This window comes from Cyclopterus lumpus, chromosome 4 (genome assembly GCF_009769545.1).
Source record: "Cyclopterus lumpus isolate fCycLum1 chromosome 4, fCycLum1.pri, whole genome shotgun sequence".
Lineage (NCBI taxonomy): Eukaryota > Metazoa > Chordata > Actinopteri > Perciformes > Cyclopteridae > Cyclopterus > Cyclopterus lumpus.
In genome coordinates, this window is record NC_046969.1 from 4,741,802 (window position 1) to 4,769,392 (window position 27,591).

A 27,591-nucleotide genomic window follows, 5' to 3' on the forward strand; every position below is an offset into this window, starting at 1 on the left:
TTCCACACATTTCTACCTAGGTGCAAATATTTTTTAGAAGGAAATGAGAGATTTCATTTTCTTTTCAGTAGGTGTTCGAGCAAGAGAGGAGAGCCAGATGAATACCAGCTCGCAATCAGATCCTAGCAGGATTTGAAATAGTTAAAAGAACGTAGAGTGGATCAATTACATTTAATATAATCCGCAGAGATAAATAAATTAAGAGATAAATAATTTAAGATAGTTGGGATTGGACGAGTAATTAAGACTCCGTTGGACAACAGAAGCGCATTTAATAGTTGATTCCTCCCACGGGTGAGAAGCTGTTCCTCACACGAGTTCGAGATTGCTAGTCTGATCCTGGATAATTTAGTTTGAGATTGCTAGTCTGATCCTGAATAATTTAGTTTGAGATTGCTAGTCCGAACCTGGATAATTTAGTTCCTTAAGAAATATCTTTTGAGATGTGTCTTCGAGAAGATTAAAAGAAAACATGAAAATAGAATGACTACTTCTCAGACATGTTGGAGAATTGGTTCGGGAAATATGAACAATTATTTCCAAATATATTTCAGATATCCAACTTTAGTTAGAGCCGGCACAGAAAGCCGCTCTGTGTGTTTTAATTCTCTTCCACAGCTACACTTGTCTCTCCATCGTCGACCTTCACCGTGTACCTGACTGCCTGCTGTGTTGGACCTCACCATCAGATGAGCTGCTCACAGAGGAGTATTGTGCACCTTTAACACATTGATTCAAATTATAACAAAACACAGAAGTGTGATGATGATCATAATAATATAAATATAGTGTTTGAACCTGCTGTTTTTTCTTTTACCCTGAGGAAATCGAGGATTGCAGAGAAAGGAGATCATCAAGGAGATCATGGAGAAGAGCGTGCAGAGAAAGAAGATGCACATAGACATGCACAGATAGACACATAGATCTGATCACAACACTCCTAGACTTTAGTTACTTTGCAGAGCAGGGTCAAAAGGAGGCAGTGATGTTGTTTTTTCTTCCACAGGGATTGATAATAAAGATTGTATTATGTGTCATTCGCTCGCATGGCTTCTCCTACCACAGCTATGCTGACGACACCCAACTGATCCTCTCGTTTCCCCAATCTGAAACACGGGTAGCAGCACGAATCTCTGCCTGTCTGACCGACATCTCTCAGTGGATGTCCGCACACCACCTGAAAATTAACCCGGACAAGACTGAACTTCTCCTCCTTCCAGGAAAAGGCTCTCCCACCCACGACCTAACTATTAACTTCAACAACTCAGTGCTGGTTCCGACTCCGACTGCCAGGAACCTCGGAGTGACGCTCGACAGTCAACTCTCCCTGACTGCCAACATTGCCGCAATAACACGCTCCTGTAGGTACATGCTGTACAACATCAGGAGAATACGACCCCTTCTCACTCAGAAGGCGGCACAGGTTCTGGTCCAGGCTCTGGTCATCTCACGGCTGGACTATTGCAACTCCCTCTTGGCAGGTCTACCTGCTAATGCCATTCGACCTCTACAGCTCATCCAGAATGCAGCTGCTCGACTGGTCTTCAACCGACCGAAATTTACCCACACTACTCCGCTCCTCCGCGACCTTCACTGGTTACCGGTGGCCGCCCGCATCCGCTTCAAAACATTGTTACTTGCGTACCGTGCTGCGAACAGATCGGGTCCGGTCTACATCCAGGACATGGTCAAACGTACACCCCAGCCCGTTCACTTCGCTCGGCTTCTGCCAATCTGCTTGTAGCTCCTTCACTTCGAGCTAAATCACGACTGTTTGCTGTGCTGGCTCCTCATTGGTGGAACGAGCTTCCCATTGACATCAGGACAGCAGAAAGTCTCTACATCTTCCGGCGCAAACTAAAAACACATCTTTTTCGACTATACCTTGAATAGGTAGCACTTAAATGCCGTAGTAGCACTTAAATGTCCCTTACCGATAGCACTTAGTAGCACTTAAATGGCACTTACGGATAGTACTTTGTAGTTTAACTTTATTGAAGAAATTGTACTTGCTTGATTCTTGTTGTTCTGAGTTTGGACTCACGGTTTTATGCACTTATTGTAAGTCGCTTTGGATAAAAGCGTCAGCTAAATGACATGTAATGTAATGTAATGTATTACAGTGATGTTTGCAGTGCGGTGAAATAAAATCCATTACCAAGTTGTTTATACTATGGAAAGGAGGGACTGTTGAGTTGTAGTGGATTTTATATATACTTGCACATGTAGATAAGAAAGTTTATGTTTTAAATTAATACATAAAAAAAGTTATGATAATTAATTTGGGATATTATGAGGAATATTCTGGAGGAATGTATTATAAAACATAAGAGAGGATCACTGTTTTATTATTCTGTTTGTTGATGACAAATGTAATGATTAACTGTATGATGCATGAGAATGAATGATGTTTTATTGTTTAGACAATAGTTAAAATGGATGCCGATTGAAACCAGAGATGTTGCTTTTATTCTGAAGGCAGGATAATAGGTTTTATTCTGACGGGGAACTTCCGGTCCCTGAAATCATTTGCATGACCAATACTAATAGCCAAGCATTTTTCTGTGGACATGGTTCTACTGATTGGAGGTCTTCGAGACAGCCCCGGGCTGGCGCTCTTTGAGAGCAGCAGTCCGTCTGTGGAGAGTTCTTCCTTTCTGGCCCCATGGCCGTGAACACTATATGAATATTATCTTTTCCATTAAATATTGTTAAACTTCATTGAATCCTGATTTCCTGCGGCCACGGGACCCAAGTTTCTGAACATATCTTACAACACCAATGAGCAGTTTTTTTACATTATAATTTGTTATAATTTTGTATCACTTTGTTTTGTATTTTCTATAAAGTTTGAACTCTCTTTCTAAGAAAACTGACCCATATATGTCATTGGCAGCAAAGGGATTATTGATTGCTGTGATTTTAAATATACGACTTTTGCTTTAGCGCACAACACTTTCTGCCATTGTCAGGATCTGTAGTGTCGTGTTTCCTGTTTTATTTTGAAGTCCTTGTCTCTCGTGTCCTCTGTTTCTCTGCACTTCCTGTCCCTGTGATTGTCTGCCCTGTCCCTGATTGTTTTCCTCCTGTGTCCAATCACCTGCACCAGCCCTCTGTATTTAAGTCCTGTTCATGTCATTCCCCTTTGTCGGTTTGTCTTGTGTTGATCGCTGAAGATCTTGTGTGTGAGCTTGTTTTGTCTGCGTTGAAGCCTGTTGTGCAATAAAGTTGCCTTTCCCTCGTTGAAGGCGTTTAGGTCCATTTACCTGCAGCTACACATAACAGCCATGGACTGTGTTTGCGCTGGTAGATAAACCAAGGGCAGTTTGCAGAAGTAATATGCTAACTTTTATACTGCTGTTTTGTCCTTTGTATTTTACTCCACAACACGATTTGTGAGTAAATTAACCTGAAACTGGCCGGGCTATGCTATGGTCATGGAAGGTAATTTAGCCATGGGTCTACTCATTGGAACTAAATCAAAGAAAACAGATTATAGTCAAGGCTAGTTGGTGCCGACATATATGTATGTGCAGCTGTAGATTAGGAGAGGTAAGGCCTCAGCGTTAGTAGGCTGCATGGAAATGAACACTCTTTATACTGACTAATACAAACTGGATTCAAAGTCTGTCTTGCATTTCTGTCTGGAGAAGACTGAGAGCCACCCTTTAACTTCTTAACAGTTCCATCCATCCAACAACTCACTCATCCATCTATCAACCCATTCCATCCATCCAACCCTCAATTCACTCATCCATCTATATACTGACCCATTCCATCCAACCATCAATTCACTCATCCATCTATCTACTGACCCATTCCATCCATCCATCCAATCATCAACTCACTCATCTATCTATATACTGACCCATTCCATCCAACCCTCAACTCATCCATCTATCTACTGACCCATTCCATCCACCCACTCATCCATCCATCTACCCAGTCAAATGTAAAGATGGATTACAAATTACAAATGTAATTTGTACAACTTTTAATTCATACTTTATCAACTCAGTGGAGGCTTTAATTCAAAGCTCCAGTATTGGTAAACTTGATCCTATAAATGAAGATCAACCATGCTTCTCTATTCAAGATGTCACTGAATCTACTGTCACCAGAGTTCTAGGCTCACTCAAGAACTCAAAGGCCAAAGATGTTTATGGAATTGACAATATTTTTCTAAAGAAACACAAAGGCACACTCGCTCACCCAATCACAAACATTGTGAATAACTCTCTCAGGCAATGTGTATTCCCAAAAGGATGAAAATCAGCCATAGTAACACCCATTTTTAAGTCAGGAGATTCAACGGATGTCTCCAATTATCGGCCGATCAGTATTCTTCCTGCTGTTTCCAAAATTGCTGAGAAATGTGTTGCAGAGCAACTTACTAAACATCTCAACAGCTCTCCATATCAGCTCCATCCTATGCAGTTTGGTTACAGGGCCAATCATTCGACTAAAACAGCCAACTGCTTTCTCTTAGAGAGAGTGAAGCTTAAAATGGATAAAGGGGGGGTAGTAGCAGCGTTTTTTCTTGACCTCAAGAAGGCTTTTGATACGGTTAATCACAATGTCCTGCTTAATAAATTGTCAAGTTTTAACTTTTCCCGAGAGTCTCTTGCCCTGCTGAAATCCTACCTTGAAGAAAGAACACAGTGTGTCAGAGTGGGTGATGTTTCATCATCTACTCTAAGATCTACTGTGGGAGTACCCCAGGGTTCTATTGTGGGACCCCTTTTATTCAGTTTATACATTAATGATTTGCCGGATGTCTGCGATGGATGTGATATTCAAATGTATGCTGAAGATACAGTGATTTATGTGCATGCAAAGAACAAACAACAAGCTGCAATCAAACTCATGTCCACAATCACTAATGTAACTAAATGGCTTGCAAATTCCTGCCTTCATCTGAATGTTAAAAAGTTTGTATGTTCTTCACAAAGAGGGCTTGCAAAGTATCACCGGAGCCAGACGTTTATGTTGCTGGTGAGAGGCTACAGGTAGTGTCAGATTTTAAATATTTAGGTATTTTTATTGGTTCTAATCTCTCTTTTAAAAAACAGGTAAACCATGTGACAGAGGTCTTGAAATTTAATCTCATGAATTTTAGATATATAAGACACTGTTTAACGATGCGGACTGCAAAATTGTATTTTTGACCTACTGCTTAACCAGCTGGGCACAAGCCAACAGCACAACATTAAAATCTATTCACATTCTCCATAAGCAAGCCATAAAAATACTTGATAAAAAATAAAAAAGCCACCATCACTGCAATATTCTCACAAAACACCACATCCTGAGTTGGGAGAACATCATTAAATTCACTGATGTGTGTCTGGTTTTAAAATTTTAAATGGTATGGCTCCGCCCCTGCTTAGTGAATTTGTTAAACAAAGCAGTCAAAGCAGCAGACTCACTAGATCTGCTACAAGAGGTGATTGTGTCATTTCATATAGGTCAAGCTCGTTTAGCAAATCTACATTCTCAGTGAAGGCAGGTCACTCGTGGAATGCTCTGCCACCACACATACATGCACAAAACACGTACAAAATGTTCAAGCATAACCTGAAGGAATGGCTTGTTGCCAATCAGGTGTGCAATCATTGGTGTGCTCTCTGTCCTGATGCTTGCTTATGCTATATGTGCATTTATTTTTTATGTGTATGTTGTATTGTAGCTGGGTTTGTTCTGCTTGATGCATGCTGCAGCCCGTTATGTCTCTGGTCTATTGTTGTACCCTTTCTTTTTGCTGTGTATTGGTTTTGTTTATATGTTGTTGTCAGTTTATCTATGAATTTTATTTCCATTTTATTTTGAGATTTTGTTATTTTAGGCTGCCTTAAAAACATTTGGCCAGGGACAGCAGATGGAAATTAGCCTCTCTGGCTAACTCTGGCTCACTTACAGTCCTACTGTTGATTAGTGTGCATTTTCCCTGTAAAATAAATGAATACAAAAATTTAAAAAACCTTAATCTTTAGTGACTGCGACATAATTGATTTGAGATTGTGAATGATAAAGTTCTCCACATTTGAGAAAACAAGGAAACATTTGTGGAGCCTTTAGAATAGGACAGACTTGTCAACTTGTTACGTGATATTTGGCTTAGAAATACAGACTTTGGTTGATGGTGGGCCTTCTAATGGGACACAGAGGGAGAATTTCTTTTTTTCAGATTAGGAAATGTTAGCTAGTCCAACTTTCTTCAACAGCTATTTTAGGGTCTTAACTTCTAACGTCTAACTAAGTTTAGTTTAAGGTCATGGTAAAGGCTGGCATCAATAATTCTTAAAACTGCTTATCTATTCCCTGATGTTCTGATGGTAAGGGTTAATACAAGTCAGTCAGTCAGTCTGTCAGTGTGTGTGTGCGTGTGCTTGTGTGTGCATGTGTGTGTGTGTGATTACCCGCTGGATGAGGTGCTGGCCAGTGATCGTCTGAGGCTGACTGGCTGGTTGACAGAATGGTTGAGGTCGTAAGCCAGATGACCCTGGAGCTCCCCCATAGAGAAACTAGGTCCCACTCCTGTTACGACTGGAGCTACACACACACACACACACACACACACACACACACACACACACACACACACACACACACACACACACACACACACACACACACACACACACACACATATTTAAATTGAAATATCAGTTGCTCAATACTTGGGTTGACTAAATCTGTTGTATTATTACATTTCCCTCTTCTTGCAAAAGTGTGAAGCTAATCTGTGGCAGGGGGGTGTGGTTAGGCTCAGCTGTAGAGTGGGTGGAGCGGGGGTGTGGTTCAGGGAACAGTGCCGGAATGATGTCTAATCAATCTCAGCTGGGGCTGAGGGTTAATCAGCCTCAACTGGGGTTAATCTGTCTGTCTCTCCCCCAATAAAGAGCAGGAGAGACTGAGGCGAGAGGGAGAAGCGAGGAGCTGTCATTCAGCGGTACTGTGATTTGTTGCCAATAAAAGGTTTTTTGAACTACACCAAGCCGTGTTGCTGCATCTGTTGAATCCAAGACTCACCGGGTAACGGGAAAACCTGTTACATAATCAAATGTACATTATCATCATAGTAGCCCACGGACTGAAGCTACCTTGCCCGGACAAGGGAAACCGGGGCACCCTCCCGGAGCCAGACCCAGGAGGGGAGCTCGTCGGCGAGCGTCTGGTTGCCGGGCTTTCGCCCATGGGGCCCGGTCGGGCTCAGCCCGAAAAAACATCATGGAGCAGCAGTCACCCTGTGGACCCACCACCCGCAGGGAGAATTATCGGGGTCGGGTGCTATGTAGACCGGGCGGCGGGCCAGGCGGGAGACCTGGGCGGGACAATCGCTGGCGGCATAGACTAGCTCTAGGGACGTGGAACGTCACCTCACTAGCGGGGAAAGAGCCGGAGCTGGTGCAGGAGGTGGAGCGGTACCAGCTAGATATAGTTGGGCTCACCTCCACGCACAGCATAGGCTCTGGAACCAAGCTCCTGGAGAAGGGTTGGACTTTGTCCTTTTCTGGAGTTGCCCAGGGTGAGAGGCGCCGGGCGGGAGTGGGGATACTCACGAGCCCCCGGCTGAGCGCCGCTGTGTTGGAGTTTTCCCCGGGGAACGAGAGGGTCGCCTCCCTGCGCCTACGGGTTGCGGGGAGTAAGGCTCTGACTGTTGTTTGTGCTTATGCACCGAACAGCATTTCGGAGTATCCGGCCTTCTTGGAGTCGGTGGGAGGTGTCCTGGAAAGGGCGCCGCCTGCTGACTCCATAGTTCTCCTGGGAGACTTTAACGCTCACGTGGGCAATGACAGAGAAACCTGGCGGGGCGTGATTGGGAGGAACGGCTTGCCCGATCTGAACCCGAATGGTGTTTTGTTGTTGGACTTCTGTGCTGGCCACAGTTTGTCCATAACGAACACCATGTTCGAACATAAGGTGGCTCGTAAGTGTACCTGGTACCAGAACACCTTAGGCCGGAGATCAATGATCGACTTTGTAATCGTATCATCTGATCTGCGGCCGTATGTCTTGGACACTCGGGTGAAGAGAGGAGCAGAGCTGTCAACTGATCACCACCTGGTGGTGAGTTGGATCAGATGGCGGGGGACTCGGCTAGAAAGACCTGGCAAGCCCAAACGTGTAGTGAGGGTGAACTGGGAACGTCTGGCAGAGGATCCTGTCCGGGAGGTCTTCAACTCCCACCTCCGGAAGAACTTCTCACAAATCCCGAGGGAGGCTGGGGACATGGAATCCGAGTGGACCTTGTACAAAGCCTCTATTGTGGACGCGGCTGCTCGGGGCTGTGGCCGGAAGGTCATCGGTGCCTGTCGTGGTGGCAACCCGAGAACCCGGTGGTGGACACCGGGGGTGAGGGAAGCCGTCAAACTGAAGGAGGCCTTTCGGGCCTGGGAGTTTGCCCAACCAGTTTCCATGTGCTTTATAGACCTGGAGAAGGCTTTCGACCGGGTCCCTCGGGGGTTTTTGTGGGGGTGCTGCGGGAGTATGGGGTGCTGGACCCGTTGGCACGGGCCATCCGGTCCCTGTACGCTGCAGTAGGAGCTGTGTTCGTCTCCTCGGTACTAAGTTAGACACGTTTCCGGTGGGTGTTGGCCTCCGCCAGGGCTGCCCTTTATCACCGGTCCTGTTCGTGACCTTCATGGACAGGATATCTAGGCGCAGCCAGGGGTCGGAGAGGATCCGGTTTGGGAGTCTCGGGATCGCCTCTCTGCTGTTTGCGGATTATGTGGTCCTGTTTGCCTCCTCAGACCGTGACCTCCAGCATTCACTGGGGCATTTTGCAGCCGAGTGCAAAGCGGCAGGGATGAGAGTTAGCACCTCCAAATCTGAGGCCATGGTGCTCTGCCGGAAACCGGCGGATTGCTCCCTCCAGGTGGGGGAAAACTGCCTACCCCAAGCGAAGGAGTTCAAATATCTCGGGGTCCTGTTCACGAGTGAGGGTAAGGTGGAGCGGGAGATCGACAGGCGGATCGGTGCGGCTGCAGCAGTAAAACAGGCGCTGTACCGGTCCGTCTTGGTGAAGAGGGAGCAGAGCCGGAAGGCAAAGCTCTCCATTTACTGGTCGGTCTACGTTCCAACCCTCACCTATGGTCAAGAACTCTGGGTCGTGACCGAAAGAACGAGATCTCGGATACAAGCGGCCGAAATGAACTTCCTCCGTAGGGTGGCCGGGCTCAGCCTTAGAGATAGGGTAAGGAGCTCGGACATCAGGGGGGAGCTTGGAGTCGAGTCGCTGCTCCTTCGTGTCGAAAGGAGTCAGCTGAGGTGGTTCGGGCATCTAGTCAGGATGCCTCCTGGACGCCTCCCATTAGAGGTTTTCCGGGCACGTCCAACTGGTAGGAGGCCCCGGGGAAGACCGAGGACACTCTGGAGGGATTATATCTCCCGGCTGGGAACGCCTCGGGATCCCCCAGAATGAGCTGGAAAGTGTTGCGTGTGAGAGGGAAGCCTGGGTCGACCTGCTGAACCTGCTGCCAACGCGACCCGACCCCGGATAAGCGGGTGATAATGGATGAATGGATGGATGGATTATCATCGTATGAAATAAGTTAAGATCATCAGACAGACAAAAGATGAAGGGGGTCTTTCTCAATAGCCTTTCTGACACTCTAAAGGACGAGCGTGTCATTCTGGAGGAGTCCAGGACATTGGAGGACCTGATTGCTCTCTCCATCCGACTGGATACTTGATTGCGGGAACGACGGAGAGAGCGGAGCACCAGGTTCTCGGCACGGGTTCGCCAGCCCTTCATTTTTTCCGGTCACCGGTTTCCGGTCACCCCCACGTCATCGCAGCCCAGATCCCCAGGCACTCTCTTCTTCTGGGGATCGGGAGGAACCCATGCAGCTGGGTCGTTTCCATCTGTCCCAGGGAGAGAGAGAGAGCGCCAAATCCGTTCCGGTGCCTGCCTTTACTGCGGCGAGTCGGGTCACTGCATCTCTATCTGCCCAAAAGAGAGGGCTCGTCAGTAGGAGTGGGAATACTGGTGAGCAATTCCACCCGGCTCTCTTGCCCAGAGCCCCATCTCACTCTTCTGGCTAAGCTCTGCCTACCGTCCGTTTTGCTCCCAGTCTTGGTGCTCTTTGACTCTGGAGCAGAACAGAGTTTTTTGGATTCTTCCTTTGCCTCTGCCCATAGGATTCCTGTGGAGGAGTTGGATTGCCCTCTTCGGGCTAACGCTCTGGGTGGAACCCCCTTGGCAAACATCACTCACCGGACCGGTCCTACTACCCTACTTGTGTCCGGAAACCACCGGCAAGTGATCCGACTCTACATCTTCTCAATGCCCCAGACACCTCTGGTTTTGGGTCATCCCTGGCTCCGGGACCACAACCCGCAGATTGACTGGGCGGGAAACAGAATAATTGGTTGGAGTCCCACGTGTCTCTCGAGGTGCCTCTAGTCCGCCGTTCCATGCAGACCTCGCCCACTGGGACGCCAGCTTCCGAAACCGATCTCTCCTCGGTTCCCGTAGAGTATGCGGATCTCAGCGAGGCGTTCAGCAAGGAGCAAGCCCTTTCCCTGCCACCTCCTGACTCTACGACTGTGCCATTGAACTGTTCCCTGGCGCCACCTTACATCCAGTCGATTATACAACCTGTCCCGTCCGGAATGTGTGGCAATGGAGTCCTATATCACCGCTCATCGTGTGGACCGACTACCGAAATCTTGAGTACATCCATTCCGCCCGGCGACTCAACTCCCGCCAAGCTCGTTGGGCTTTGTTTTTTTGCCCGTTTTAACTTCTCTATCACCTACCGCCTGGGAAGTAAGACCATCAAGCCCAACGCCCTCTCTCGTCAGTTTTCCTCGGACAAGGTAGACCCAGCTCCTGACACAATTGTTCCACCCGCCTGTGTCCTAGGAGTCCTCACCTGGGAGATTGAGTCTGCAGTACGGGAGGCTCAGCAGACCCAGCCAGATCCTAGAGGTTGTCCACCTGGGTGCCTGTTTGTTCCCCTTTCCGTCCGTTCCTGTGTTTTACAGTGGGCTCACGACTCCCGACTCTCAGGCCATCCGGGAATAAGACGTACTATTAACTGGCTCCGGCGCTCCTTCTGGTGGCCCTCTCTGGACAACGACACCCGGGCTTACTTCCTAGCCTGTACCACTTGTACGCGTAGCAAGGCCTCACAGAGCTCCTGTCGGTCTGTTACGGCCCCTGCCAATTCCCCACAGGCCTTGGTCACATATGGCATTGGACTTTGTCACTGGCTTTCCCCCCTCCGAGAACAATACGGTCATCCTGACTATCGTGGACAGGTTTTCCAAAGCGGCTCACTTCATTCCCCTTCCAATGCTCCCGTCTGCCTGCGAGACCACAGACTTGTTGGTCCAGCATGTTTTTAGGCTCTACGGCATCCCTGTGGACATTGTTTCTGATCGGGGTCCCCAGTTCACCTCCCAAGTATGGAAGGCATTCTGCCGTAGCCTCGGCGCCACCCCTAGCCTCTCCTCCGGCTTCCATCCTCAAACCAATGGGCAAACCGAGAGGCTTAACCAGGAGCTAGAAGCCAGCTACCAACCTCCTCTCCTACCTAGCCAAGAGGTCGAGATTGCCATCCCGTCTGTCAAGAGCTATGCAGGAGAGTCTGGAAACAGACTCGCGCCGCTCTGCTTCGGTCTTCTGAACAAAACAAGCGTCTGGCTGACACCTGCCCCTACCTCTCTCCCCAGGTCTGGCTTTCTACCAGGGAGATAGCCTTACGCACTGAATCCACAAAGCTTTCCCCCAGATTCATTGGTCCATTCCCCATTGTTTCCGTTATCAACCCCGTCTCGGTGAAGCTCAAGCTTCCGCAATCTTTAAAGAGCCACCCTGTTTTTCATGTTTCCCTTCTCAAACCCGTACACTCCAATCCCTTGAGCCCTCCGGCCAAACCCACTCCATCGTCTCATTGAGGGCGGTCCGGTATACACGGTCGACCGTCTTCTGGATGTCTGCCGACGAGGGAAAGGCTACCAATACCTTGTTGATTGGGAAGGGCATGGTCCGGAGGAACGCTGCTGGGTTCCACGCTCCCGGATTATGGATCCAGAGCTTCTCCGTACTTACTAACGCCTGCACCCCGATAAAGGAGGCTCCCGTTGCTGGTTCCCCCCCCCACCCCTTGTTTGTTCTTGTTCACCATTTCTGCAATAAAACTATCAGTCTAACAAAGAACTCTGCTGTCCTGTCACTGCATTTGGGTCCATGAACGCACCACACCATAACATTATCCCATTCAGATGTGAAACCCAGACTAAGACGCACCGGACTAGTTTGTTTTAAAATATCATGTTTATTTGAATGGGAAAGATTAAAGCTAATGGTAAATCCCACTTACTTCTTGAGACCTGGACCAGCTCAGTGACACTGAAAACCCCCGATGTCACAAAACTCTCCTTGTACTCTGGACCATCTGTAGAAACACACAGCATTTAGAAACGTCTGCTGTGTTTGTGTACATCTCGAGCACTGTGTGAGATGTTCTTTCACTTATTCAATGCTTTGTGGATATTCAGTGCACCATTCTTTTAGTTGTTATTGTGTACAAATGGTTTCCCCTGTAAAAAAAGTTGTTGAATGATCACTTTTGATAGTTACCTTTACCTTTCTTTTGTTTCATTCTTTCAATGTGTTGGTTTTTCATTGTATAATATTAAGATCAAAGTGTCTCCAATTTATTGACATGTCAAATATTGTGTTTGGAAGTAATTGTATTCATATTTTAAAAACCTTATATCATTATCCTACAGCATTGGTCCAACACGAAACTAGTGCACCGATTGTTATGGCATGTGGCACTCATTAGTGTGTAATCAGGCGGATTAAACCACTCCGCCTCTCAGGCCATCAAACTCCCCTCTTTTCCCTACAAACCATTCCAGGCACAAATAGAGAAGTTTAGTAGTATAATATATACCATTATTCATTATTATTGTTTGTTCAATATTAATCAGATCTGTAATATGTTCTTCTTTGTATAGAAAAAAATAAATCCCCCAACCACTATGCACCGTCTAGTCTTATCACTAGAGCCGAGTGCAAAGGATGGAGATGCAGATCATGTTAAGAGGTACAGGCCATAAACTCTCGATATATGGATGACTTGTTACGGTTCCTGATCACAATCCTTCTCCTCCAAATGGTTGAATATCCTTACTTGGAATGAATTTCATCCATCACATGAAACAAAGTTGATGACTTATCTATGGCTACAGTAATTATTGTATTTGTTCATATTATTGAACACAATGATGAAGAAAATTAACAGACAGTAAAACAGTCTTATACATCTCAAAACAACATTATGCATGTACATTACAGAATAAGTAGGTTTCACAGAGGGAACAACTGAATATTCATTTATAATGCAGTATCCTTTACATTACCCATAGTGGCGGTTTGACTGTCCTCCTGATCAGAACCCACTCCTGTACGAATGGGACTACTGCTCTGTTCTGCCTCTGCAGAGGGAGAGAGAGACTAGATGTATCCATACTTCAAGACCATTTTAACAAGACACAGTTACCAGATTAAAACTCACAAAAAAAGAGAGCCTCATACATGGCAATCATCTCTGTGTACTGTGACATTTAGGTGTGTTGAGTCCAAATGATTCAATGTTTCGACAGCAGCAGCTAGATAGCCACTGTTCCCTTGAATAAATGAATGAACCCCTGTTGCTTTTGGTCTGACATTGTCTTATCTGTACATCCTCCAAGTTCTATCTCACCAACTCGTGGACATTTTGACTTGTCACACAGCTACTATACTGTAACAACATTAATGATAGATACGTTCAGTTCACTGGTTACTCAATTGCGTAGGGCTCCAAAAATACTTTTTTCTTTGAAGAAGTTGTTGGGAGACAAAAAGCCAATCAATGGCAGTGGTCGTTCATATTATATAAAGTAAGCTGATATGTTGTAAGTGTGAGGAGAGATAATAAATCATAATGGTTGCCTGAGCTGATGACAGCTGCACGTGGATTCAAGATTGATATTCCAATGGGCGGAGTGGATCGTGGCCACTCCAGACCCCTTGTGATCATACCAAACTGGCCATCAGTAGTAAAGGCTGTAACTTTGCAACTGGACTATAATCCACAAACTAAACATAAGCCTTCAGTCAGTTTAGGAAATATACAACCAACAATGTCTCAATGTCAATGTCTGTATACATTCAGGTCAAGCTGTTTATACTAATAACAACTAAACTGCGTCATTTTGACTTTACTCCTATGGCGCTATTAGAGACAGCATGTTTTAGAGCGTGTGTTGCTGAGTAAAAGCTGTGTCTACAACCACAGTACTAAAACTACAGCCTTGTCCCTGAGACCCCTGTGAGTCAGAGCCCTTGCCCCCAACACATACTGCTGCAAAGCCTCCTCTCTTCCCCTGGCTGGCTGTCCATCATGTTTATTGAGTGGTCACTTGATATTTTATTAATGCTGCAGAGACCTGGCGTCGCTTGTGCCACTAGTTACTGGTGCTGTTGTATCTCTGCTGTCCTGTCCTATTAAAAGCTGTCTTCTTACAGCTACTGAAGCCACCAATATGAGAACCAGATGTGAACACTGCTTTCTTTCAGTTGTTTACTTATAGCTGCATGAAACACATTTATACAATTGGTTGTAACCAACCAATGAGAAAGAAGAGCTCAATTCCATCACTAACAGAAACTCTGGGTATGATTAAACATCCACATGTCATGTGTAGCCACAGGAACTGAACCCAAACACCGACAACTTTGAAAAAAGACAACTTTATTGCTCACTCTATGAATAATTCCAAGCAGAAGAATCAAAAAGACGGACTCACACACGTGATCTATAGTGATCATAACAAGGACGAACCAACAAAGGGGAATGACACAAACAGGGTTTAAATATGCAGGGCTAGTGCAGGTGATTGGACACAGGAGGAAACAATCAGGGACATGGCAGACAATCACAGGGACAGGAAGTGCAGGGAAACAGGACACGAGAGACGGGGACTTCAAAATAAAACAGGAAACTAGACACACAACTACAGATCCTGACACCACAGCGGCCACCGGTAACCAGTGAAGGTCGCGGAGTAGTGTGGGTAAATTTCGGGAGGTTGAAGAACAGTCGAGCAGCTGCATTCTGGATGAGCTATAGAGGTCGACATTAGCAGGTAGACCTGCCAGGAGGGAGTTGCAATAGTCTAGCCGTGAGATTACCAGAGCCTGGACCAGAACCTGTTCTGAGTGAGAAGAGGTCGTATTCTCCTGATGTTGTACAGCATGTACCTACAGGAGCGTGTTATTGCGGTAATGTTGGCAGTCAGGGAGAGTTGACTGTCGAGTGTCACACCGAGGTTCCTGGCAGTCGGAGGCAACACTGAGTTGTTGAAGTTAATAGTCAGGTCGTGGGTGGGAGAGCCTTTTCCTGGAAGGAGGAGAAGTTCAGTCTTGTCCGGGTTAATTTTCCACTGAGAGATGTCAGTCAGACAGGCAGAGATTCGTGTTGCTACCTGTGTTTCAGATTGGGGAAACAAGAGGATCAATTGAGTGTCGTCAGCGTAGCTGTGGTAGGTGAAACCATGCGAGCAAATGACAGAGCCGAGAGAGTTGGTGTACAGAGAGAAGAGAAGAGGACCAAGGACTGAGCCCTGAGGGACCCCAGTAGTCAGAGGACAAGGCTCAGACACAGATCCTCTCCAGGTTACCCGGTAAGTGCGGTCGGTGAGGTAGGATGAGAAGAGTGAGAGTGCAGTGCCTGAGATACCCAGGTCCTGGAGGGAGGAAATACGGATCTGGTGGTTCACTGTGTCAAAGGCAGCGGAAAGGTCTAGAAGGATAAGGACAGAGGAGAGAGAGGCTGCTCTAGCAGTGTGAAGCTGCTCAGAGACAGCAAGGAGGGCAGTCTCCGTTGAGTGGCCTGCCTTGAATCCAGACTGGTGGGGGTCTAGAAGGTTGTTGCTGTGGAGATAGGAGGAGACTTGGTTAAAGATAGCTTGCTCTAGAGTTTTGGAAAGGAAGGGTAGGAGAGAGACAGGTCTGTAGTTATTGCCACAGAGCCGGATAGGACTTGCGGACCTTGCGGACCTTTCGAGTCATAAGAGGACAGAGAGAATCAAGAGAGGAAGACAGAGTAGAGAGGAGAGTGTCAGTGGCAAAGTTAGGCTGCATGAGTGAGAAGTAGTCAGTTGAAGGGAGGGCTGACAGAACAGACGAGGCCAGAGAGGAGGGTGAGAGGGTGCGGATGTTGCGACGGACAGGTGCAGAGTCCGTTGTGGGAGGGTTGTCAGTTCCAAAGAGTGGGAGAGAGTAAGAGAGTAAGAGATGAAGAAGTGGTCAGAGACATGAAGTGGAGTTACAGTGAGGTTAGATGTAGAGCAGTTTCTGGTGAAAATATAGTCAAGGTGGTTGCCAGCTTTGTGAGTAGGAGGGGATGGACTGAGCGAGAGAGCAAAGGAAGACAGTAAGAGTAGCAGGTACGATGACTTCTCTGTCTGGATGTTAAAGGCACCCAGAAGGATGAGCGGGGGGGGCGTTTTCTGGGAAGTTTGATAGGAGGACGTCTAGTTCTTCCAAGAAGTCTCCCAAGGAGCCAGGTGGACGGTAGAGAACAACAATTGTTAGTTGAACCGGATGAGTAACCTTCACTGCATGAAATTCAAAAGACAGTGGGGTAAATGGAAGCGGGTAGAGAGCAAAACTCATTTGAGTGAGATGAGTAGACCTGTGCCCCCACCCCGACCAGAGGGTCTGGGTGTGTGGCTGTGTTGCAGGCATGGTGCCACAGTAATTGTTTAATCACAGATGTTAATACTGTTTGTCTTCCTTTGATGGTTTCCATCGTTGGGTTGATTATGACACTTTTTTCAAAACATTATCAATGCTGAGATAACTTTGCATTTATTGCCAATTATTCAGTTGACTGCAGGGTGAGATACATTTACTTTTAACAAGAGATAGAGCAGCACCCTGTGCTGTCAGTTCATAAGCTTATCTCAACAGAGACAACCAATGCTTTCAAGGCAGTTTTGTGTTGAGTTTCCATCTTGTTATATTCTTTTCTAGGTTATTCTAGTATCAATAGGCAAATGCATTTTCAGCTCTGAAATTAGACACACAAGGTAGTAGCTTAATAAATGTTAGCTTTTACTTTGAGAAAGGAAAGCATTTTTTGAGCATTCAATGAACACCAGATGCACAAAACATCTGCATTTGAACACCACTTGATTAACTTGACTGCAGTGGACCAGTGCAAACTAGAGAGCAGACATCACCAGTGTTTGGCCCAGTGCCTTTTCACTTTCAAATCAGCAAAAACGCTTTGCTGGCATCTCTGTTGGGATCTCCACCAAACTCTGCACATTACACATGATTATTGCACAGTGTGCAAGCTTGATTAACTAAAGTATCACAGTAGTTACCACTCCTATATTGGCATGTTGTTTTATCATATCTTATGTCATAAGATATTAAAAAGAAACATGGTCACACAGGTTTCACTCAAAATGAAATATAATATAATACAAACATATGATAAATATTATGTTTAAATATATCCCCAACATTATTTATCTTTAAGGTATAGAGAAGAGAGCATTCCATTGAGTACACATGTCGAGGAGTGATGCAGTTAAGCAGTGATGGTCATGGTGATAGTATATATTTATAGTGTGTATTTTTTTCTCTTACACTACTAGTTTTGTTATTTTGAGAGGAAAGATAAATGAGTTAACTTCATTACAATTAGCATGGTTTGAAAATATTCTAAAGAAATATTATTGTCATGTCCAGGAAACTGTCATGTTAGGTTAATCAGTTTTGTGTCTTGTGTCCATGTTTTCTTGTGATTTCCTGTTTTATTTTGAAAATCAACTCTCTCTTGTTTCAGGCAACTTGTTCCTTCCCCTGTGTGTTTCCCCTTTGGTCTGATTGTCTGCCTCCCTCCTGATTGTTTCCACCTGTGCCCTTACCCTGTGTATATATTGTCTGCGTCTCCCTTTGTCCTGTGCCAGTTCGTCTTGTCTTTTGTACCAGAGAACCAGCCACTTCCATGAAATTCACCAGTCACCAGGTCATGATATTTTGTTACTTTGTTCATGTAGATTTTCTGTTTGTTTGTTTCCAGTTAATTAAAACTGCGATTTTTGTTGTTACTTTGCCTTGAGTTGTGCGTATGGGTTCTATTCCTTGTTCAGTCATGACAATTATAACATTTTTGGAAAAACAAAAAGCAATTTCAGAGAGAAGCAGTAAATAATGTGTTTGAAGGATATATCCAGAATATAAACTTACCAAACCCATGTTTTTTCCACTGTTCAAACAATCATCAATTCCCACTAATTAGATGTGAAAATATATTCTTGCCCCCACTCCTCTCTGACGTCTTACCTCCCTCTCACTCCTCTCCCTCTAAAGTACTGAATTAAGTGTTGATTTGAAAAAGTTGCTGCTTTGTTGAGTATTATTTTCTTTCCGTCGAGAAATAGGTGTGTTTTACAACACTGTAAGATTACTGTTTTAGTCAATGGTGTCTGGTGTATTTCGCAATAGCGATTATAGCTGCTCTTTCTGGTTAAACAAAAATAATTAACTATAGGAATCATTTATTTTATTCATCATTACAATCTTTAAAAAGCAACATTTTGTATACATTCCAGGCCATGTCAATGTGTCCTAGGGCAAGACACTTAACTCCAAATTGATCCTGTAGCTGTGTCTACAGTGTATGAATGGGTATGAATGGTTAGTTACAATTGAAATGAAAGGAAATATAATATTATGTAATATATGTATTTTTATGGATTAAAACAAATCTTGTTGTAGTTTTAATAATTTATTATAAGCTGCTTAGATCTTAGTGTAAACAGGTCTTAATTCCATCTCTAATATCTATTTTATACTGCTGTGAAAATATCTCCTTCATATAACTATATTTTAATATAAATAAATTAGGGCTGGGCACGCTTAACGCAGCAATCCATTAGCTGACAATAATCATGCGTTAACGGCATTTTTTTTTTTTGCATTGGGAGGGGCTGCTGCACATATTGTCCGAGAACATGGAGAAAGGCACTTTTAAATGGACATTTTCATTTACAAACTCTACCAGACGGCATAGTTAATAAAAGCAAAGCTATTTGTATCCACTGTAAACTGGAGTTATCTTATCATCGGAAGACTACGAGCATGAAGTACTACACGCATGAAGTACTACGAGCATAAAGTACGTCTTAAAGGCGTTACGTAGCATTGAAACAACCAGTGGAGCGAAACTTCGTCAGACTACTGCAGCGTACGAGAGAACTGTGGATAAACCAACGCAAGGACAATGAACACATGCCTCGGCCAAGTGGAGAGCAGCGGACTGCAGGCTGATTACTGCAGTGAAGAGGTCGGTCTGAGGAGCGTCCTTATGCTGCGTTCACACCAAATGTCGCAACGCGTTTGGGTTGAACGCAGCATTAGAAACACAACGAAAACCGCCGCGTATGAGCCTCAAGACGCTCCGTCGATTTGTATGAAACCGAGCGGACTACAAAGATGGCGGCGGAGTGTAACTGCTTTATTTTTTCAGAGGCTTTACAGACTAAAAGTCCCCTGCACAGTAAATTAAAGCTGTGTTTTTTTTTTTTGTGCTAGACCTGTACAGAATTCTGTATGTTAACTTGCTGAGAGCCTGCTATATTGTTCTGATAACATTACTTTGAAATAAAAGTGTGCAATACACTAGTTTTTAATTAATTCTTGAATTTTGCGCATAATGCGATTAATCACAGAAAAACATGGGATTAATCGATTACATTTTTTCATCTTTTGCCCAGCACTAAAATAAATAAGTTTCTCACCAAAACTACATTTCACAAGACTACATGTGAACACATCATGACTACGTGGTATTTTACCTTTGTCCAATACAAATTTTCCCTGAACAGAGCCTGACCGCATCATAATGTAACTGAACGTAACCTTTGTTCTCTTGTCAATTTAAACATGGCTTGGTTATTAACAATGTAACATTATCCAAGCTCGGCAACTAAAAAAGCATGAATGCCAAACAATTGCACTTGTCATGTGCAGGACATAATTTAGATAGAAAAAAGAGAGGAAAGAAGGAAGCATACTGGCTTGGTGTTGGTTGTTCTGCATCTTGGGGGGGCTAATGCCACCAATGCTTCTGGAACAGATTTTGAGGTTTCTTGTTCTGAGGTGTCTTGTTTCTCCTCTTTTGTTCTGATGCATCAGTTTTGTCCAAAAGGAAGAAAAGAAAGCTCTTGAATTGGGCTGCTAGAGGGGATTTTATTATAACTTGTATAGTTTGCATGTTTATATTTTTCTGTTAAATATCTGGCTGTGGTTCCTCTGGGAAGGTATATATATTTATGATGAGGACGATGGAGGGTGGGGACTAATGTTGCATGGTGTATCAATACTAAAAAGGTACCACGGTACGTTAAAAACAATATGATTTTGCATATTTTTAGTACTTGATTAAAATAGTGTGCGATCAGAGCGCACTCACTGTTCTGCTTCCTGTCATGCTGTCTGCACGCGTTGGCTGCCCAGCGCTCACACGCTAACAGGCAGTGCTCACTCACAGCGAGTGATCGCAGGGGAAACATGGCATCAAGTGCAGGAGACGTGGCATCAAGGGCAGGAGACATGGCATCAAGTGCAGGAGCTTTTGCCGTCCATCCTCGGCTTTTTTGAAAAAAAGATGCCACATTTGGCTACATTGCAGACAGTGAAGGAAAGCCCACCGACATACAGACAGTGAAGGAAAGCCAACCGACATACAGACCGTGAAGGAAAACCCACTGACATACAGACAGTGAAGGAAAGCCCACTGACATACAGACAGTGTAGGAAAGGGAAAGCCCACTGACATACAGACAATGAAGGACAGCCCACTGACATAGAGACAGTGAAGGAAAGTCCACTGACATACAGAGACCCGTTTGCAAAACTTTTTCAAAGCCACACAGACCAAGGGGTTTCACCTCAAACACACATCTGTAACATTATGTAACTCTACAATTGCTCATTATGGAAGGAACTATGTAGTCATCTGGATAGATACGGACAAAAGGCCTACATAGCTGTGTATAATCAATAATTAATATCTTGCTGTAGGCTAATACTAATATTAATGCCATTTGCTAAGTGTTCACAAAGCTGGGCAGGAACAAGCTGGTAAAAAAGTGAACCATACAGATGTTTCATTTATTACTATTATAGATAAATATACCAGTATTGTATTTGTGGTATTGTATCGAATTCTGGTATCGGATATCATGATATTTATGGCAGGTATCGTATCGAAGTTATAATTTTGGTATTGTGTAACCCTGGTGGGAACTGCCCTGAGCTCAGTGATTGTTATGTTGTGGCCCTGCGCTTGCCTGGTGGCAGTGGCTGCCGGGCTTCCTCCCCAAAAACCAAGACCCTAGCCAGAGGCAGGCTCCGCTGTCGGTGTACTCTGACTTTGTCAAACATCTGTAGAGGTCTTGGGCTCAACCCTGGGAGGCTGATGCACCCCACACTGCACCCAGCACGCTAAATAGTTGATTATTTGGTGGGTGTTGGAACTACTCTGGCCCAAAAAATGATTGTGCCCGATGACAAAACAGATGTGTTTGATAACTGCATTGCAGATTTACAGATTTCTCTGTCCCAAGGCAAACAGGTCTCAAAGGAGGGCCCAGACTAAGAGTGGTTCAAAAAACCATGATGGATAGTGGCCCATGGACTTCAGCTACCTCCAGGGAAACCAGGGTACCCTCCCGGAGCCAGACCCAGGAGGGGAGCTCAATGGCGAGCGTCTGGTGGCCGGTCCTTTGCCAATGGGGCCCGTTTGGGCTCAGCCCGAAGAAATAACATGGAGGAGCCTCCCTGGAAAGGGCGCCGCCTGCCAACTCCATAGTTTTCCTGGGAGACTTCAACGCTCATATGGGCAATGACAGAGAAACCTTGCGGGGGGGATTGGGAGGAGCGGCTTGCCTGATCTGAACCTGAGCATTGTTTCGTTATTGGCCTTCTGTGCTCGCCACGGTTTGTCCATAACAAACACCATGTTCAAGCATAAGGCAAGGTAAGTGTATTTCAATCAAGGAGACCAGTTAGATAAAGAAAGGATGCATGTTTATTGTTAACAGATGATATGAAATGAAGTCTCAGAGTCTTTGGCGCTTGGACTCTGCGGGGAGATTTGCAATTGAGGGCCGATTGCCCCGATCAGCAACGAGATAGATCCCCCCCGTGGTGGTGGCTGATGAGCTGATGGAATGATGAATTGATGAAGCTGATGGATCCGTGGAGACTGGGCGGAGATGGGGAGGTGGAGGGGTGCGTAACAGCAGCATGAAAGAACTGAAGGTAGAGAGACAGCACCAAGATGATTGGCTAAACGTGTCATTGTTTCCGTGTGCTTATTGGATAGAGGGGATCAGCTGATCTGCGCAGCTTGTGTCATGATTGACGGCGCAGAACAATGACGGCAAGTAAACAATGAGTGAGCATGCGTGGGGAATTATTGGCAGGAATGTGAGGAATAGATGGCGGGCTGAGGGGTATGGTCTTCCTGTCTGAACTTGCGCTAGAGCTCCATTTGTACAGCACATTTCAACAACAAAGCAAATCAAAGTGCTTCACATAAAACCATTAAAAGCATCAAAACATAATGCAAAAGAAAACAACATTTAAAAACAATTAAAGCTACAAGCAGCGATGTGCGGGTCCTCGTTCCTCCTCGCACGTCGTCGGGGGTACTGGCTGGACTCCGGCTCACGCGGCCGAGAATGTCTGCGACCGTCGGAGTAGGCGTCTGTGAGTTAGTTAAATTATACTATCTTGTAAACAGTCCACCACTTGCTCTATACACTGTATTGCCCAAGACAACATGCTTCAACATAATACATTTGAAGGGGATCTGATAAATTCCCTTCATCAGGAGTTCAGTAACGTATAGTGGCATGAAATACACACAAATTGATGGAAAAATCACACAAAATTAAAAACGGCTGACTTCCGGTACCGTTTAGAGCATAGTCCCAAGAGACTTTCTTTTCAGTTTACATGTTTTACATATGCCTACCAAGTTTCATAAATGTAGGTGAAACGTAGCGCCGGGGCTGCTTAAATTAATGTTTGTAGGGGGCGCTATCGAGCCATATTGCCATTATGAAGTATTACAATCATATCAGGTAACTACATCTTTGACTTTAAATGTGTGTGCTGAGTTGAGTTACGTTTCGAGCATGTTACATTGGTTTATTCGGTCACGGCGAAGGATCAAACGTCGCCGATGCTCCAACTTGCCGCCCTTCAGCGAATCCGTACAATCTTCACGGTGAAGCATTATCAAGGTCTTAAGTCTATTCTGACACATTCTGAGAGGGATCTGATTAATCTGCGAGGAGAAGGGTATAAAAGTAGAAAACATGCAACTTAATGTTACCACTAGGTGGCGCTATGACTAGAATTCAAAATTATCATATGGATGTCTTCAGGGTCAGTATGTCATGACATATGAGAAATATGGAGCAGATTACATAATGTATGGCTAAGTTAAAAAAACTTCAATTTTCATGGCGAATGGCGTTTCTTTGAAATAGAACCCTACTCGCATAGTTTTATATTTTTAAAATCCTTTAATAACTTTTCATTGCTAAGGTCTCTAGATCACAGATCACCGATCTAGAGATCACAGTCTCTAGATCACCGATTTTTGAATGAATAGGGTTTAAGCTCTAAGAGGAGTTCAAAAACGTGAAAAAAACACGGAAAAAGCTAAAAATGGCAATATTGAGCGATTGACTGCAGCGCCCCCTAATGTTCAAATATTATGATAAAATTAGGGAACGCTAAGGGATGCAATGTGGACATATGCTAGCAATTTGATGAGGATAGGGCAAGTCATTTGGAAATTGTGGCCCATATCTGCTGAACGCAATGAGATATCAACTTTTGATAACTTTTGATGACATTGAACCAATAATGAACTACATACATTTTCGTAAAGATCGGACCCAGCGTTTAGGAGAAAATGGAAACTAGGCGCATTTTATGGCCACCATTGATTTTTGTAGAGCAGGTCCAAGTGGACATTTTCAAGTCAATCGGTCATTGTTAGCAAAAACCGTGGGCTTTCTGCCTCAAGGGGGCGCTATAGAGAAATTCTTTTGTACCCAAATGCGAGACCCCCAAAATGTTGTGTTTTTCACCAGTCCTGATATGCATGTGAAATTTAAGAACGTTTGGGATATGATAAAGGCCCCAAAAGGGCAACATTCCTTAGAGAAAATAATAATTCCACGAAAAACAATAGGTTCCTCTACGACGAAGTCGTCACGAGGACCCTAATTAAGAGCATTCATTAAAACATTTAAAACAGTCAAAAAGCAAGAAATAGAATAAAAGTTGCATTGCAGTTAAAGGAATAAAATACAGTAATGAGATGCAGAAATTGATTGATATCCTTGAATCTGTTCAATTAAATGCCACAGCAAACAGAAAAGTCTTCAATCTGGATTTAAAGGAGACTCAGCAGACTGTACCAGATATGTGGAGCAGAAAAACTGAACGATGCTTCTCCATGTTTAGTTCTGACTCTTGGAACAGAAAGTAAACCAGTCCCAGACGACCTGAGGGGTCGGGATGGTTAATAAGGTAGCAGCAGATCACAAATGTATTTAGGCCCTAAACCATTCAGTGCTTTATAAACCAGCAGCAGGATTTTAAAGTGAATTATTTGTTGGACAGGAAGCCAGTGCAAAGACCTCAGAACTGGAGTGATGTGATCCACTTTCCTGGTCTTAGTGAGGACCCGAGCTGCAGCGTTCTGAATCAGCTGCAGCTTTCTCACTGACTCTTTACAGAGACCTGCGAACACATCGCTACAGTAGTCAAGTCTACTGAAGATAAATGCATAGACAAGTTTCTCCAAATCCTGTTGAGACATAAATCCTCTAACCCTTGATATATTCTTCAGGTGATAGTAGGCTGATTTTGTAATTGTCTTGATATGGCAATTCAGGTTAAGGTCTGAATCCATAACTACACCTAGATTTCTGGCTTGGTTTGTGGTGTTGAACATCAGTTGTTGAAGCTGAGCGCTGACTTTCGATCGTTCGACCTTGGGACCAAAAACTATTACTTCTACGCCAGGCCTTATATGGGATTATAGTCCCCTGGTAAGGGGGGGTGGATTTGTGTGTCGTCTGCATAATTATGATAACACACGTTGTTATTCATAATCTGAGCCAGTGGAAGTATGTAGATGTTGAACAGAAGAGGCCCCAGTATTTAACCTTGGGGAACACCATGTCATCCTAGTCAGCTCTAATGTGTAATTAGCTACAGACCCAAAGTATTGTCGGTCCTTCAAGTAGGATTCAAACCAGTTAAGTGCTGCGCCAGAGAGTCCTACCCAGACCTTTATTCTGTCTAGTAGTATGTCATGGTCGACCGTGTCGAATGCAGCATTGAGTTCTAGTAATACTGAGACTGAAGTTCTGTCACTGTCTGTGTAGTGGATGTTGTTGAAAACCTTAACAAGATGCAAGATGGTGCCGTGCCATGCTTTTTTAGGGCTTGTGGGAAAACACCTGAGAGAAGAGATGTGTTTACAATTTGTAAAAGATCAGTGGTCATGCAGTGTGTGTTGGCAGAATATCCAAGCAGCAGGAGGATGTTTTCAGATGTTGTACAATGTCTTCAAATTGATTACATGTCCAGGTGGATTGGAGCGTAGCAGTTACTGACACCGGAGGGTTTGTTAGCCTGTCAACGGTAGCAAATAAGGCGCCTGTATTGTTTTTGGTTATGATGTCAGAGAAGGTCTGCCGTGCATTTCTAAATTCAAAATTATAATTGGAAGTCTCTCTTTATAGATACCACAGTGAACTTAGAGATTAGTTTTTCGCCACCTACGCTCAGCTTTCCGAACTGGGAACGTCTGGCGGAGGATCCTGTCCGGGAGGTCTTCAACTCCCAACTCCGGAAGAACTTCTCACACATTCCGAGGGAGGTTGGGGACATGGAAACCAAGTGGACCATGTGGTCAGAAGGTCATTGGTGACTGTCGTGGCAGCAACCCGAGAATCCGGTGGTGGACACCGGGAGTGAGGGAAGTCGTCAAGCTGAAGGAGGCCTTTTGGGCCTGGTTGGCCAAGGGGTCTCCGGAAGCAGCTGATAGGTACCCGCAGGCCAGAAGGGCTGCAGCTGTGGTGGTTGCAGATGCTAAAACTCGGGCATGGGAGGAATTTGGGGAGGCCATGGAGAAGGACTTTCGGTTGGCCTCGAGGTTCTGGCAAACCATCCCATGGCTCAGGAAGGGAAAGCAGGGCTTACCCCAGGCTGTTCTCAGCGGGGGCGTGTTGCTGCTGACCCGGACGGAGAACATTGTTGGGCAGTGGAAAGAGCACTTTGAGTAACTCCTATACCTGGCCAACGTGTCCCCTGGACTGTGTCCACCAGGGCTGCCCTTTATCACCGGTCCTGTTCGTGATTTTAAGGGACAGGATATCTCACTGCAGCCGGGGGGAGGGGGGAGAACGTCGGGTTTGGGGGTCTCTGGATCGCCTTTCTGCTGTTTGCAGATGATGTGATCCTGTTGGCCTCCTCTGACTGTCACCTCAAGCATTCAGTGGGGCATTTTTCAGCCGAGTGTGAAGCGGCGGGGATGAGAGTCATCCCCTCCAAATCTGAGGCCATGGTGCTCTGCCTGAAACCGGTAGATTGCTCCCTCCGGGTGGGAACAGAGTGCCTACACCAAATATCTTGGGGTCTTGTTCACGAGTGAGGGTAAGATGGAGGGGAGATCGACAGGCGGATCGGTGCGGCTGCAGCAGTAAAACAGGCGCAGCACCGGACCATCTTGATGATTTACTGGTCGGTCTACTGGTCGGTTTACGTTCCAACCTTCACCTATGGTCATGAACTCTGGGTCTTGACCGAAAGAATGAGGTTGCGGATACAAGCGGCCAAAATTTGTTTCCTCCTTAGGGTGGCCAGGCTCAGCCTTAGAGATAGGGTAAGGAGCTCGGACATCAGGAGGGAACTTCCTTATTTTCTGTGTAGGTGTTATACTTAACAGTCGATTGTTCACTATTAGTCTCAGGTTTAATCTAAAAACATATATTGTGTGGATTATAATAAAGCTTATTTATATAACGTATCAAAACGAGTAGCAATGTATTTCACAGGCTGACATAAAAAGAACAAAGGATAGCATAAAATGCAGCTAAACGCACATTTCTACATAAATATATATTTACAAACATGAATAAAACCGAACGTGGTTTGCAAACTACAAGTAGCCTACAGCTTGGAACTAGGAATAGGAAGTAACTGTTTCTGTGAATTCCTGTGTATTCTTTGAAGGACGCTGAAAACTGTTCCAATGTTTTTTGTCAACGCCCCCGATGATGCTGCCTGCTCTCGTCTGCTTTCCAGGTGAGAAGCAGCTCATCTTCAATGAACCTATACAGCGCATGTAATGGTTGTTGTCAGTTGGCATAAAGGCAACCCTCTCCCATCGTGCGTCGGCGTATTCCCATAAGTCGTTTCCATCTTTTCTTAAGGATATCATGGCCAGTGGTTCTCAGACTCCTCCATCT

General features: G+C 45.0%; 1 protein-coding gene across 14 annotated transcripts in view; it reads right to left on the reverse strand.

Moving 5' to 3' along the window:
* The window catches only part of nfic (nuclear factor I/C), a 100,728-nt gene that overhangs the window by 50,265 nt on the left and 22,872 nt on the right, over nucleotides 1–27,591 (reverse strand). For 13 of the 14 annotated variants that reach the window (XR_004609374.1, XR_004609375.1, XR_004609376.1 and 10 more), the window contains exons 5-7: nucleotides 13,381–13,455; nucleotides 12,333–12,407; nucleotides 6,420–6,552 (exon numbers count right to left, since the gene is read on the reverse strand). Coding sequence is in view for 11 of the 14 variants with exons in the window: in XM_034530688.1 (XP_034386579.1) it covers nucleotides 6,420–6,552; nucleotides 12,333–12,407; nucleotides 13,381–13,455 (283 nt within the window). In the remaining 3 variants the exon portion in view is untranslated. Of the gene's footprint in view, nucleotides 1–6,419; nucleotides 6,553–12,332; nucleotides 12,408–13,380; nucleotides 13,456–15,437; nucleotides 15,490–27,591 lie in introns of those variants that run through there. The other variant, XM_034530696.1, reaches the window with a different exon arrangement.